Genomic DNA, 13,677 nt, shown 5'->3' on the forward strand with positions numbered 1-13,677 from the left:
CCTGTGACAACTTTGGTAGATTATGACTGGTGCCTTCAGTAGCCATTGATTCTACGTGTTCCTTTAATCTAGGGTGAGGTGCCAACAACTTCAGGATATCGGGAAAATGTTCCTGAGAGTCCCCCGGGACTGATGGTGAAAAGAAACTAAGGAGAAGCTGTGACATAAAACAGAAGACTTCACTGCTTAAGTTTCTACAGGTGCTTGGGTGGTGGGGGGGGGGGAGGGGGAGGAAGGGGCAGGGGACACAGTTCGTGGGGTGAAACTCCAGGGAAGCAGCCTGGAACCAGAGACCCCAACATACAAGGGCAGGGGGCCTCAGTTCGGCGTGCATCAGAGGTACCTGGGGAGCTTATGACCACTCCAGTTTCCAAGTTCCCATGCCTGGCTCCCCCAGGTCTGAAGCGTGGCCCCAGAATCTGGATTTCAAAATGGCACCACAGATGCCTTTGTCACCCTAGCCAAAGTTAAGAACCATCACTCCCATGCTACCATTCCATAGAAATATCTGCAGTGGAAATTCAAGACCTATCTAGGAGGAAAGAGACAGAGAGGTGAAGGCAGGAGACAAACAACACCGGGGGACCTGCAGTCACGTCCGTAGCATGCCCGTGGATAGAAGTCTACACGTGTCTTCTAGGTTCCTCCATGTCTTTCCCCTGCCGGCCCATTTTGCTTCCTCCTTCCCGGACCATCCTCCTTGGACCTTTAATCCTTTCCACAGTGAAGTGGTGGGAAGAGCAAAACCCAGCCTCGCCTCCCCCATTCTGGCCTTCACTGTGCAGAGACTGTCGGGTAACTTCAAGTACTGGAGGCAGGCGGGTTCCAGTCTGGGGCTGGTTTCCCTTGCGGTTGGAGAATGTGGGGGGTGGGGGAGGTGGCAGGTGAAGACCCAGAGGACCCAGAAGGGCCCGGGAGTCAAGGATGTGTGTTCTTGTGCAGGCTTCCCCACGAGCTGCCCTCATTCTTGTTTCAATTCTCCCCTGTGCCAGCACGGGTTACAGATAGACATGTGGACATACTGTACGTAACATGAAACACAAGAAAGCAGCTCGCTTGGCTTCGAACACACATTGAAGTGTTTACCACTGGGCAGCCACTGCAGTGTCTGGAGACCCACTAAAGGATGCTCCACGCCCTTGCTCAGCAGAATAGGGTATGAACTGATCAAAGGAGACTGACAGAAACTCCAACCAAACTCTGTCCAATTTAATTTGTCCCCTTGCTGGCCCCCCAGCAGTGCCTTCACGATGTTCCTTGAGACGTCAGCACTTTCCACATAGCCAAACCCTGCTCAGTCTCCAAGGCTAGCTCCGGTGCTACAACTCTAGCCCCCTGATGTCACCTGTCCAGTTCGTGTTCTCTACTGCACATAATGGAGCACCTTACACTACACAGTCTCGCCCTGGTCTCAGAATCGTGCCGCACACGTAAGTCTTTCTCTCTAACCAGATGGCCAGCTTCTGGAGGCCCATGGCAGACGTCCAATGCATACTCATCACCCCGGATGGAATTGAATTAAGACACTTATCCATCCCAGGGCCCAGGCAGAGGCCCGAGTGTTTAAGCCCAAAGTCCTCAGACAGATCGCACTTTCCGTCCAGTTCTGGGAAACCCACTTCCCAGGTCTAAGTTGTCGGTAAAGGAGTGAGGTGGGGAGGTACTCACAGTGCCCAGGGTCATAAATGCCAGCTTTCAGAGGCCCCTCCTCCTGAGGAACCAAAGTTGGCCTTCAGAAGCCCTCCTGAGTGGCCCAACAGGACCAACCCACTTCTGAAGCAGTCTCCCTGGAATTCTCCCCCAAAGAGCACGGTGCTTGCTTGTCGTGAGGAGCACCGCGTGATGTATGCAATTGTTGAATCACTATGTTGTACACCTGAAACTAATATAACAGTGTATGTTAACTAACTGGAATTGAGATAAAAACTTTCGAAAAGAGAGCATGGTGCTCTTCAGTGGCAGCCACACAGCATCCCAAGGGACAAGGTTAAAAGGGCAGAGCACGGAGGGGGGTGGGAAGGGAGGCAGAGGGGAGAAATTGAAGGAGACAAGGCAGAAACAGCAACAGCACTTCACTTCTTACCTTTACTACCTAAGACCTCATTCTAGACCTTTGGAAAACAAAAGTTGGGGTCAACGCTCAGTGAGAATAATCATTCCACGTGAATGAAAGTCAATTCCACTTCAGTGTCAGCCTTAGCAAGACCCGAATGAGTCAAGAAGGGGGAAGAGAAAGAATCCGAGGTAAAAACAAACACTAAAAAGAAACCTAGGCCTGGGAGTGCCTAAGGTAGCTAATTACTGCCAAGTGAAGCTGGACCATCTTTGTCAAATCTTCAGCCCTGAAACTGGAACGGTACAGTAAATAAGAACTGCTGAGGGCCCTCAGTGTTCGTATATGGCTGCCGTGCCCTCATCACGGTCAGTGGGAATTTGCCTCTAAATTCTTGGCCCTGCTTCAGAACTTCAGGACACTCATTATGGGCATCTGCTCCCTTGTATTCTCTGGCATTTATAGGGCGCTGTGTAACACATGCAGGATTGGAAGGTCCTTGAGGACGGAGACTGTGGCTTATGCCTCATTGGGTCTTCAGAGCTTAGCACAGCACCTTGCCCCTTCCCATTAGGTGGTTGTGGAAGTGACACTAGCTGGTCTCTAAAAGTGGCTGGAGAGAGAGGTCAACCCAACTGATGACACCAGAGCCTCTCAGGCCAAGTAGGAAATGGACGAATAGGAGGAAAGAAACCACTCACCCCTGGATCTGACACCTGCCTCTGTTGGCCTTTGCACACTCTGCCCCTAAAGTCAAGATTCTTCTAACCAACCTCTGTCCATCCCCCACCCCCAGAACCAGATGGTCCCACTGCTACTCTCCACCCCACCCCAGCAGTGAGCGCCAAGGCCCCTGGCATGTCCTCCTGGGACAGAAGAATAGTGGAATGGCTAAGAAGGCAGACTCTGGAAGCAGATGGAGTTGGGTTTACGTGCCCTTTCACCAATCACCAGCTGCATGGTCTCGGGAAGTCACCAAGCCTCAGCTTCCTTATCTGTCTCATCTGTAACATGGGGATAAACAACATCAGCTACCCTTAGAGGGATGTTGTGGGGATTAAATTATATTCTCCACAGAGAGCCCTAGCACAGTGCCTGGTGCACTGGAAATGCTCGATAAATGTTAGCTGTTATTACTATTATTTACACCATGGACTACACTTAAGATGCAGGGAAGGGTTCATAGCCTGGAGCAATTCTCTGCCATCAGTACTCCTCTCAAGAACACCTTGTCCACTTTCCCAAACCAGGTCAAAGCAACTTTCCAGAGAAGAAATCTGTGCGAGGAGCAACCTCCAGAGCTTGGCTTCCCCCTAGTTCACTGATTTTGCTAAAGATTCCTTTCTGGAGACTTCAGAAACCAATCCGGTCTCTTGCTCCCTTCCTTCATCCATGGCTCTGCCAAACCTCACTGGGACAGAGGCACTTGAGACAGGTGGTGAATAGCGGGAGGGGCACGGGGAGGGCAGAGGCCACCACTGACTGTCAGCATCCAACTTCCGGGCCAATTAGCCACACACCATGAAAGCACAAAGCAAAGCAGTTCATGAACTGAGGACGCTTGAGCCCTTCACCAGGGCTAACATTTCATGAATTAAAAAGCAAAACAAAAGAACCACATTCTCCTGGGATTCAGGAGTCAGAATGACTGCTTGGATTATATCGTAATGGTCCCTGACTTACATTTGTGAGACAGTGTGTGTTCTATTTCTAGCAAAGGCTGAAGGCTGGAGTTCTGCATATAGCAGGGGAGAGGGTGACCAACATTCCTGGCGAGGAGCTGGCTGCCCTGTATGGCTGGTGAAGCTGTGACTCAGCCAAAGCAAAGTTCTACAACTGCAGGCAGCCCCACACCCCTGACCTCTCATCAACAGCCAGATTCTCAGCAGTGAGCCTCCACCCCCATGTTAACTTGTTTGCTTTGCTTTGCTTTGCTTTGGTTTTCCTACTCACAGCCCAGACCCTGAATCTAAGAAGCAAGAACATTCCTCAGAGGCTCCTCCAAAAATGCAGGAACTGCTCAATCTGATTACATATGCCAAGAGGATGGTGTTTCTAGGCATTTGGCACTTGTGTCTCCTTCCTGCCCCCTTAACCAAGGGAGCCACCCACTCAGGGCCCTAAATGCCAGGAAGGGCAGTTCCCTCACTCCCCTCCTTGGAGAAGACAGGGAAGTGGGAGCCCACTGGGCAGCTGGACCTGACATCATCTCAACTCACCCTCTGGGCTTCAGATCTTGCTCTTTTGTTCTTTCCATCGAGGGACACACAATATAGAAACTCCCTTAGTGCTTCCTCCACCTTGCCTAAGGTGGCTAAGGCTTGTGCTTTTCTGAAGTGTGCCTGGAAGAAAACATTAGCATTCAATCCTGTTCTTATTCACCTACTGACTTATTGACACTAGCCAAACACTTAGTGAGTATTCATTACTCTGTGAAGGTTTTAGAAGGTCTACCTTATCTACAGCCCTATCTGTAGGTAAATGTTCTGAAGCCCATTTTAGGGAAGATGAAACTGAGACCCAGAAAAGTGACTTGCCCAAAGGAACACAGCTGGTAAATTGTGGAATCAAGGTTTAAGTCTGGGACTGACTGTTACCAAAGTCCAATTTCTTAACCACTGTGCCATACAACCTCCCCGCTGCCCCACTGTTGTGTTGGAGGTATTGCCAAATGTAGCAAGAACCCTCCTTTAAGCACATACTATCCAGCGTCCAGAACCCACCCAGATAGGCCTTTCTATTAACTAGTCTGTCAAGCAAAGACCTAGTCCACATTACTGGCTGGGTGATTGCCTATACTTGCTGATCATTTTTCAGAAGAGGCCCAAGGGAAAGGACATGACCTCTCCAAGACCTCAAGGTAGTTAGTGGAAAAGCTGGAACTAGAACTGTGGTCTAGGACCCCAAGAATGCTCTTCCCCACAAAGCTGACTTCCCTTCAAAGGGCTAACCAGGGACTGAGCAAATGCTTTCCCTCCTGTGGGCTCAGCTCACTTCTGTTCCCTTCCCACATCTTTAAAAAGTATAAAGAAGTTTTAGGGGCACCTGGGTGGCTCAGTTGGTTAAGCATCTGACTCTTGGATTCAGCTCAGGTCCTGAACTCCCAGCTTGTGAGATCTAGCCCTGCATCGGCTCCCTGCTTGGCGGGAGTCTGCTTGAACATTCTCTCCCTCTGCCCCTTACCCCACAAATCTTTAAAAAAAAGGTATAAAGAAGTTTTGGGGCTCTCCGGGGTCCCCGCCCAGCTGCCCCAGCAGAGAATCTCTAGAGGTAGCAGAAGAGCCTCTTGGGGAAGAGGGAGGAACAAGAAAAGAGGTTGGAGGAGGGCTACATTCTCTCTTGTGCCTTGGGACAGGTGGCCTTTGCAACTTGGCTGGGAGGGCATTACTCTTGAGTCAGTTAGGATGCCCCTCGGGGGCCTGCTCCCTACTCCCTTGCCTCCACAGCTGACCCTGAGTCTAACTTAGAGAAGGAAATGATCCAGGTTGCAGCTGCTGGGCACTCCCAGCTTCCCCTCCTAACATGCTTCTACAGGCCCTGGGGCGGTGCCCTCTGGCTCCCACCTGGCTACAGGCTCCACCAGCAGGGATCTGCCTTCTTGAGCTGTGACCCCTGCTCCAAACCTCTTGAGGTCCTCCCCTGTACCCCCACCCTTTTCCTGGAGCCTAATCTTGGCTGATATTTGGGTGCTGATGGCTTCCTTCATTGCTCCTCCCAGCAGCGTTTACCAGAGGCCGCCTGGAGAAAGGCTTGCATGACATTTCAGGGCAGCTAGAGGGGATAAGTGTTGGGAGACTGGAGAGGCCTCTAGGACCCCTCCAATCATACCAAATAGCAACCCATATACTCCACCTGCTCAGGGCAGCCAGCCCACCCACCTGCAGGATGTGTTGAGTACCACTGAGCCTGGCTGGACTGGCTGGACTAGGGCTGCCGGAGGTACAGCCCTCCCCTAGGGGCATTGCACAAAGAAATGGTGGGAAGTATGCAAATCGGAGTATGGGCTGGTTTTGAATCATATGCATCAGTTCAAATCTTCTCTCAACCCTCAAGACAATACCGTTCATTCTCTGCACGGCCTCTCCGCTTACCCTAGCACTCTGGGGAAATGAAACTCCTATTTACTCCTTCCACCAAGTCTGATTTCACTGGGGAAGTCACTTTTCCCATTTTATCTGAAAAGGTCTACTACTCCTCAGCCCTGTTTCCCACTGTACTATGAAGACTCCCACCCTTAGGCCCTAGGTTTAGGGTGGGAGCAGAAGAAGCTGCAAGAGAAATCCTCTTACCCCCAGGCAGCTTCCTGACCTGCACTGCTATAAAGCACAAAATGTTCTCACTGAAGCTCCTTTGGGTCAAGACACTGGTGACTTTTAGTAAACTGTAAATCTGTTCCTTGGGAAGGAGGACATACTACTGCCATAACCCATGAAAACCTTCTCATTGAAGCACATAAGAGATTCACTCTGACACTAATGGCCCAGTGTGCAGGTCCATAAATGCTTTACCTGAGGTTCCCAATTCCAGAAACAGTCTGATAATCCAAAGTTTCATAAGCTTGGCATCAAAAGTCATTAGGTGGCAAATATATATGATATAGAATACATCATAGTCTTTATTTCACTTAGTGTGAATTTTCATGTAATGTACGGCAGAAATATTAGTGTGTATGATTGTGAGATGCTGTCCAGAGCTCACTGAAGGTGCCACCTGGTGTATGGTCTTTCTGAAATCAGAAACGTTCTGGACTCTGAACACTTCTGGCCCCATGGGATTCAGATAAGGGATCACAGATCAGGACCTGGGTAGGTTGGGTTTCCGAGGTGGCATCCTGGGGGTTGTGTAGAGAGAACACTGCACCAAGGCCTAGCAAACGGCAGAGCTCCCAGAATGGCCTCTTGATCATGCTCACCAGTGACCCTCACACCACATTCCGCAGGAGGCAAGTGGGGCAGACAGCAATAGCTGTGCTTTGCAACGAAGGACGCTTGGGGTCCAGAGAGTGAAGCGACTTCCCCATGGTCACTTAACTTGCAAGTAGTAGAGCCCAGGCTCAAACCTAATCTCCTAAACAAAATATTGACACGTGGCTAAGGGCCAGTCCTGAGGCCAGAGATGCAGAAAGTGACACTTTGCATCCTAGCATCCTGAGAGGTGCCTAGCCTTTCTCTGACCACGCCTTCATGTGACCTAGATGTCCGGGGATACCAGCAGGCTGATCATATTAAGGACTTGAAATAACGCAACCAGCCAGCAATACTTATACTTCTCTCGTGTTCCTCTTTCTATTATTGTCCCTGAAAATGATAGAACACATAATGCTATGTGCCAGGCATTGTTCTAGGCATCTTACATGTATTAGCTCATGTAATCCTCACAACGGAACCCTGTTAAGTAGGTGCTTTGAATATCCCCCCTCCCAATTTTAGAGGTGAGGAGATGAGGCACAGAGAGGTTAAGCAACTTGCCCAGGACCACACAGCTGGTAGAAGTAGCAGAGCTGGGGCATAAACTCAGGCGGTCTGACTGCTAAGTCCATGTTCTGAAGAGTCACAAAGCGGCTCTGCAGTCATCAGGTGGAAAAGAAAACTGGGGAAGAATCCAGTTCCCTTGCAGACCCCTGAGTCACCCTTTGCCAGGGACCCCCAGCTCCTTAGCAAAGCCCTTTCCCTGCTCTGCTTGAGCTCTAGTGCCCCAAACCCTCAGGGAGGCAGCCCCTCCTGCCAATTCCTGTCTATAGGACAAGCCATTCCCATCCCTCCCATTCCACTCACCTTAAAACCCATTGGGCGGAGCTTACATGCTATTTCTGCATCATGCAGTGCGTCCTCATGAGACTCCAAGGTGAAATAAATTTGAGACCGGTTGCTATAAAGCAAGTGGTCATTTGGAGCTGCCAGAATGAGGGGGAAAAAAAAAAAAGCTCTCATTAATGGTCTCAACGCAAAAACATAAGTCCTGTATGAGAACGGATCTTGAGCAAATGGCAAGTTATCTAGGATTTTTCTACTGGGGATCCAAAGGGTTAGGCTCCATTTCCAGCCCTGATATCGCCCTGCCTGCCACCACCCTCCAACCCCCGCCACTCTGGGTCTGAGCTTCCCCAACTATAAAGAAGTATTTTTTTAAGTTTGTTTATTTTTATTTATTTTTTATTTTTTGACAGAGAAAGGAGAGCAGAGGGAGAGGGAGAGAGAGAATCCCAAGCAGGCTCCACGCCCAGGGCTCCATCTTACAACCCTGAGATCATGACCTGAGCTGAAATCAGGAATCTGACGCTTAACCAATTGAGCCATCCAGGCGCCCCATAAAGAACTAATTTTTTCTCCTTTCTCAAGCAGTTCCTTAGAGGGCCTGTGGGGTCAGTGGTGCATTAGCCGCTCTGACATATAGGAAACCCTTGGCCCCCTACTTCGAGGCTATGCGTGGCTACCAACTGGCAGCCTGGCTTCTGAGTGAGGTATCACCCACAAGGAAACAGGCCAGGGAGGAGGGAAAGGGAGGTGGCCAGATGTGACCCCCATCCTGCCCACCAGGAAGACAAGTCCAGGATAGTCTTCTCATGACATTAGCAACACCTCTGTCTACAAAGCCCAGGCCTATGAAGTTTCTCTGAATGCACCCGCAAGGCTCCATCCTCTCATTAGATGGCCAAATGTGAGTGAACCTAAACAAGGCTGCTGGGAATGAAGTGAGCTCGGCTCTCACTAACACTTTGAATCACTAGGTGCCAGGGCTGGACCGGCCTTTAGAGATCACCTGGCTCAATCAATCCATTCTTCAGATGAGGAAAATCAAGCCCAGGGAGCAGATGGCATCTGCTCCAAGTCCTAGAGCTAGCTGGTCAGCCTTTGAAGCTTTGAAGCTGGGGCGGGGGAGATGTTCCTTTTTCTGAAGGGTGTGCACTACATAGAATAATAAGGGGACACTGGCCATCTTCCAGCACAGAGATACTCGCCTGCTGGGGAGGCCCCGTACCTCTTAAGAAGGTAAGTCTGTCATGATTTTTTTTTTCACCCTGACCGCTCAGATTAACAAAAATGAAGGAAGAAACTCCCAGGGGAAAAGCGGTGGCAGCAACAAAGGGGGAGGAAGACAGCGGGAAGGGGCTTTCCTGGCCCTTGAGGTATGGCTGAAAGGAATGGAACCTCCCTTGGAGATCTGGGTTTAAGTGACCTCCATTGTCTCCAGGTTGCCCCGCTCCTGCCCGGGGACCGGGGTCCAGCTGCGGCTGCTGGAACACGCTTCGTGGGGTTTTTCCCCAAGGCTGTGCAGAGGACTTACTTGGGTGCCCATTACTTGCTCTCCAGACGTTAGCAGAGTTTACAGTGTATGCTATCCCTTTTGTTCTGCAGCACTTGCCAGCCCGGTGCCGGCTCACAGTGTGCCTTGCCTGCGCACAGGATGTGCGTGGGGGGAGGGGTCCTCCTCTACCTCGCACTGCAACCTTGCACCGCCAGCCCGCGCTCCTCCCCCTCCGCTACCTGTTGCAAATTCGGGTAAGCAAGTCAACACGTGGAGCCTCGAGCCCACCCCCTCCTCCGACCCGTCGGAGTCGGGCTCAGGACACCCTGGGATCCCCAGAGCCCCCGCCTGCCCGGCGCTGCCGCCTCCTCCCCGGCACGCTCCGCCAGACGCCGCGCCCCGCCGGCCGAGCTCCCGGCGGCTGGCCCGAGCTGGGCACTACCGGCCCGCGGCTCCGCTGCCACTTCCTGGGTCGGGACGCGGAGGGTCGGCGGGGGCCGCTCCTCGAGGGAGCTCTGGCGCCCCGGTGCGGCCAGAGCCCTGGGGCTGCCCACGTTTGCCCTTGAGGCTGCCAAGCCCACCCGTCCTTCCTCCCGCAGCGCGGCAGCTGGGCGGGGCCCGAGGCGTGCCCCCCTCCGCAGCCAGCCCGCCGTCCCCGGGGATCCCCGAGCAGTTGCGCCGCCCGGTCGCCCGCCGGGCTGGCGGGGTAGGGGTTCGAGGAGAGGGCGCAGGCTGCGGGCGGGGTGGCGGGGGGCATCTATTTCAGCCGAGGATCGTGTGATAGGAAGCGGTGACAATGAGTCACAGGGCAGCGGGGGGCGAACGCTCCCCTCCCCCCCCCTCCGCACACGCTCGCGGGATGGTTTCCGAGGCGAGCGTGGCCCACTTCGGTTACCTCAGCCGTTACACAATCCCGCCCGCGCGGAGGAGGGGCCGCCCGGCCCGGGCCGCTCGCGGCCCTTATGCAACCAGTGCTCTCCTGACCTAATTCCACGCCGGACCCACCCCACCGGGAGCCGCGGCCCCGGAAGGGCCGACTCCCGCCGCGGCGGCGGCCCCGGGCCGGGCGCGAGCGGCAGACGCCCGCGCCGACCGAACGTCGCTGCCCGGCGGGAGCCCGGCGGCCCCGGCGCGGGTGCGGGCAGAGTGCGAAGTTCCTCCGCCCGCCGGCAAGGTGCAGGCAGGTGCGAGAGGAGCTCCGGAGGGAGCGCGGAGGCCGAGGGCGGAGGGACAAGGGGCCGCGCGACCCCGCGCAAGAGACGGGGCGGGGGGGGGGAGACAGAGATGCGAAGGAGACGGAGAAACAGTGACCCAGACAGACGCTGACGGAGGGACTCGGGAATTCAAGCCACGAGGAGACACGGAAAAAGACATAGAACGACAGAGACAGGCAGGGACACAGAGAAAGGGCGATAAATTGGTAGCGACAGAGACCAAGTCAGAGACCGAACTCCAGACACCCCTCCCCCACTCAGGTCACGGCCCGCCCGCCCTCCCAACGGTCCCCCAACGGTCCCCCAACGGTCCCCCGCGCCCCCCTCGGCCCCGGCCCGCCCCCCAACTCCCCGCCGCGTTCATTCCCCCGGTCGGCCCCGGCCCGGCGACGCGGTGGGCTCACCCAGGCGAACCGCCTCGTTGTACTTGAGCAACGCCGCCTCCACCTGGCGCTCGCGGTACAGCCGGTTGCCCTCGTGCCGGAGTTGCGACGCCCGTGCGGGGCCGGGGAACAACTTGCCCAGGAGGCCGCTGAGCACCACGTTGACCCGCAGCGGCGGCGGCGGCGGCGGCGGCGGCGGCGGGGCCGGCGGCGCGGGCGGCGGCGCGGGCGGCGGCGGCTGCGGCGGGGCCGGCGGCGCGGCCGCCGCCGCCTCCTGCTGCCCGACTCGCCGGACCCCGCGCGCCCTCCCGGCGGCCACCATCAACGCCGAGAGCTTGACCCCGCACAGGGCGCAGCGCCGGTCGGCTGCCCGGCCGCGTTCCAGGCACAGTTTACAGAAGGTGTGGCCGCACGACAAGGACACGGGGTCTGACAGAAACCCATGGCACTTCCGGCACTTGAAGCCGTCCCACACCTCGGTGGCCGTGGCGGCCGTTGGCGCCCCTGCCTCTTCCGCCGCAGCCTCACGCCTCGCCGCACCGCTCCTGTCCGGGGGCGCCGGCGGCAGCGCCTCGCCTGGAGGGACGTTCTGGGCCAGGCAGCGCACCAGTTGTTCCAGCTGCTCGGCCACCAGCTGCTGCCGCTCGGAGAGCTGTCTGTACACCTCGAAGGCTTCCCGGAGACGCCCCCCCGACGCCAGGGCGTCAGCCTTCTGGAGCAGGACTTTGCACTCGGGCGTCGAGGGACTCGGAGGCTGCTCCCCCGGCCCCGGCTCCGGCTCCCGAGTGGCTAAAGGTGCGGAGCCTTCTGTAGCCGCCTCGGGCTGGGGGCCCATGTCGCCGCGGGCCGCGGATGTCGCGGGCTCCGCCAGTTCTAAGTTGGTGCCGCCGAGCTCGGCGGGCAAGCTCAGCATCTGTCCGGTCTGAAGCGAATCGATAGGGAGACAGGCGCGCCGGGAAGAGGCGTCTAGGGGCCAGAGACCCAGAGCAGAGAGCAGCGACTGACGAGAATCCCGACTGCCACGGCCGCCGCGTTGCCGCGCGCCGGTCCCTGCCGCGCCTCCAGGAGCGCGATGCCGGCCGCCCCGCGCCGACTAATAACTGTCCTGTCTCAGCAAAGTGTTATATAAAACAGTACCACGTGACGCGCCGCCACGCCGCTCATTGGCCGGCGGCAGGGAAATTGTTACAAAACCAGTTTTGTAACAGTGTTGCGCTTGCTTCTTTTGGCTTCGCTTTTCTTGGCGTCTTTTTGAGGTTGTTTATGTTTACTCTCCTCCTTATTTCCCCCTCACAATGTGGTTGCTTTTCTGAGGAGAGGGAGGGAAAAAACCCGAAGTCTTCTCCCGGGTTTCTCGGTCACCAAACCCTACCCGATCCCACCTTCAAACCCGCCGGGAGACCGGTCCCCTCGGCACGCCGTTCGCGGGCGGCCCTCCCCCAGCCCGTTCCTCGAGACCCTAAGAGCTCGAGGTGCGCAGCCAGCCAAATCTCTGAGGAGACGCGGAAGGCTCGCCCGCCTAGGGGCTACGGTTGACGTCGGCAGAGGGAAGCGTGTGGGGACGGTCCCCGGGAAGCCCACACCCCCCCCACTCCAGTTCCGGCCGCGGCTCGCGAGCCCTGGGAGCCCCGTCCCGGCTGCTCACATTCGGGGTCCCTAACCGCCTTCCCTGGGGAGCCCCCCCCCGCAAAGATAGTGACTGTAGTCATCCGAGGGCGCTTCTGTGCTGGGAGCCACCCGGAGCAGCGGGCCCGGCGGGCGCACAAGTTGGGTGGCGCTCGCCGAGGGGCGGGGGACCCGTCAGGAAGATGCACTTGCCGGACGGGGCCCAGGGGAGGTGCCTCGCGTGCTCCGCGCCTCACCTCTCTCCCGCCAGCGCCAGAACCTGCGGCGGGCGGGCACGAGGCCCTGGGGGCGCACCAGGGGGGCTGTGGGGGCCACGAGGGGGCGCGGCCACGAGAACTCCGCTCGGATCAGCGGGTCCCCTGGGGGCGTGGGAGAACCGCAGGCGGGACCGGAACCGAGAGCGCCCCTCCGGGGAAAGTCCGCGAGTCCTGGCGCGCTCGAGCGGCGGGCCGAGCTGCGTCCAGGTTCGCTGCTCCGGAGCAGCGCCGCGTTCTCGGCCCCGGCGCGTCGCAGCTGGGGGCTGCGCGGGGGGCTGTGTGCAGGCGGCGGTGCTGGGCTCACGGTAGCTGGGCGGCCTCGAGGGTGCCCCGCTTCCTTCCAGAAGGCCCGTGTCAACTGCTCACGCGATCTCTCTCCACCCCTCGCCCTCAGAAGTTGACGGGAGCCACACGCACAAACGAAGAGGCTTCGAGACCTAAAGGAATAAGGCACAGCCCCCACGGCCATGCTGCTGCGAGCAAGGGCGCGGGGTCTGGGCTTGCCTCTGGCTCCGGGAGCCCCCAGGGCCTGCGGGCTCGGGCTCGGGGCAGTGTCTGGAGCCGCGCGCGGGGGCCCAGCGCCGCCCCAGCGCCTGAAGACCTGCAGTTGGCTCCCGCTGTGGCCATTTCCTAGTTGAGGGACCTTGGGCAAGTGACCTAAACTCTAGGAACCGATGTGTGGGGTTCTGAACACATGTCAGGGATGATCTTAGTCGGGATCAAGTCATGTTTCAGAGCTGGGGACCACAGGCTCCGTCAGGGCTCTATGTCTCTTTAGGGCGTTAATCTCCCCTCGAATCAACACCAAAGCCCCAAAAAACAAGTACACTGTCGTGCAGCAATTTCTAGAGCCTCCCTCTGGTAAGACAGGACTGGGGAATGGGTCAGAGGGGAGAAGG

General features: G+C 56.6%; 1 protein-coding gene across 1 annotated transcript in view; it reads right to left on the minus strand.

Annotated features, from left to right (window-relative positions):
• LONRF3 (LON peptidase N-terminal domain and ring finger 3) overlaps positions 1 to 13,247 on the minus strand; it is a 40,558-nt gene extending 27,311 nt beyond the window's left edge. Inside the window, exons 1-6 of the mRNA XM_027607624.2 lie at positions 12,758 to 13,247; positions 12,278 to 12,387; positions 10,917 to 11,988; positions 7,828 to 7,946; positions 4,273 to 4,395; positions 2 to 157 (exon numbers count right to left, since the gene is read on the minus strand). Of these exons, the coding sequence (XP_027463425.2) occupies positions 2 to 157; positions 4,273 to 4,395; positions 7,828 to 7,946; positions 10,917 to 11,988; positions 12,278 to 12,387; positions 12,758 to 13,247 (2,070 nt within the window). The remainder of the gene's footprint in view (position 1; positions 158 to 4,272; positions 4,396 to 7,827; positions 7,947 to 10,916; positions 11,989 to 12,277; positions 12,388 to 12,757) is intronic.
• Positions 13,248 to 13,677: the final 430 nt, after the last annotated feature.

Source organism: Zalophus californianus, chromosome X (genome assembly GCF_009762305.2).
Source record: "Zalophus californianus isolate mZalCal1 chromosome X, mZalCal1.pri.v2, whole genome shotgun sequence".
Taxonomy (NCBI): Eukaryota; Metazoa; Chordata; class Mammalia; order Carnivora; family Otariidae; genus Zalophus; species Zalophus californianus.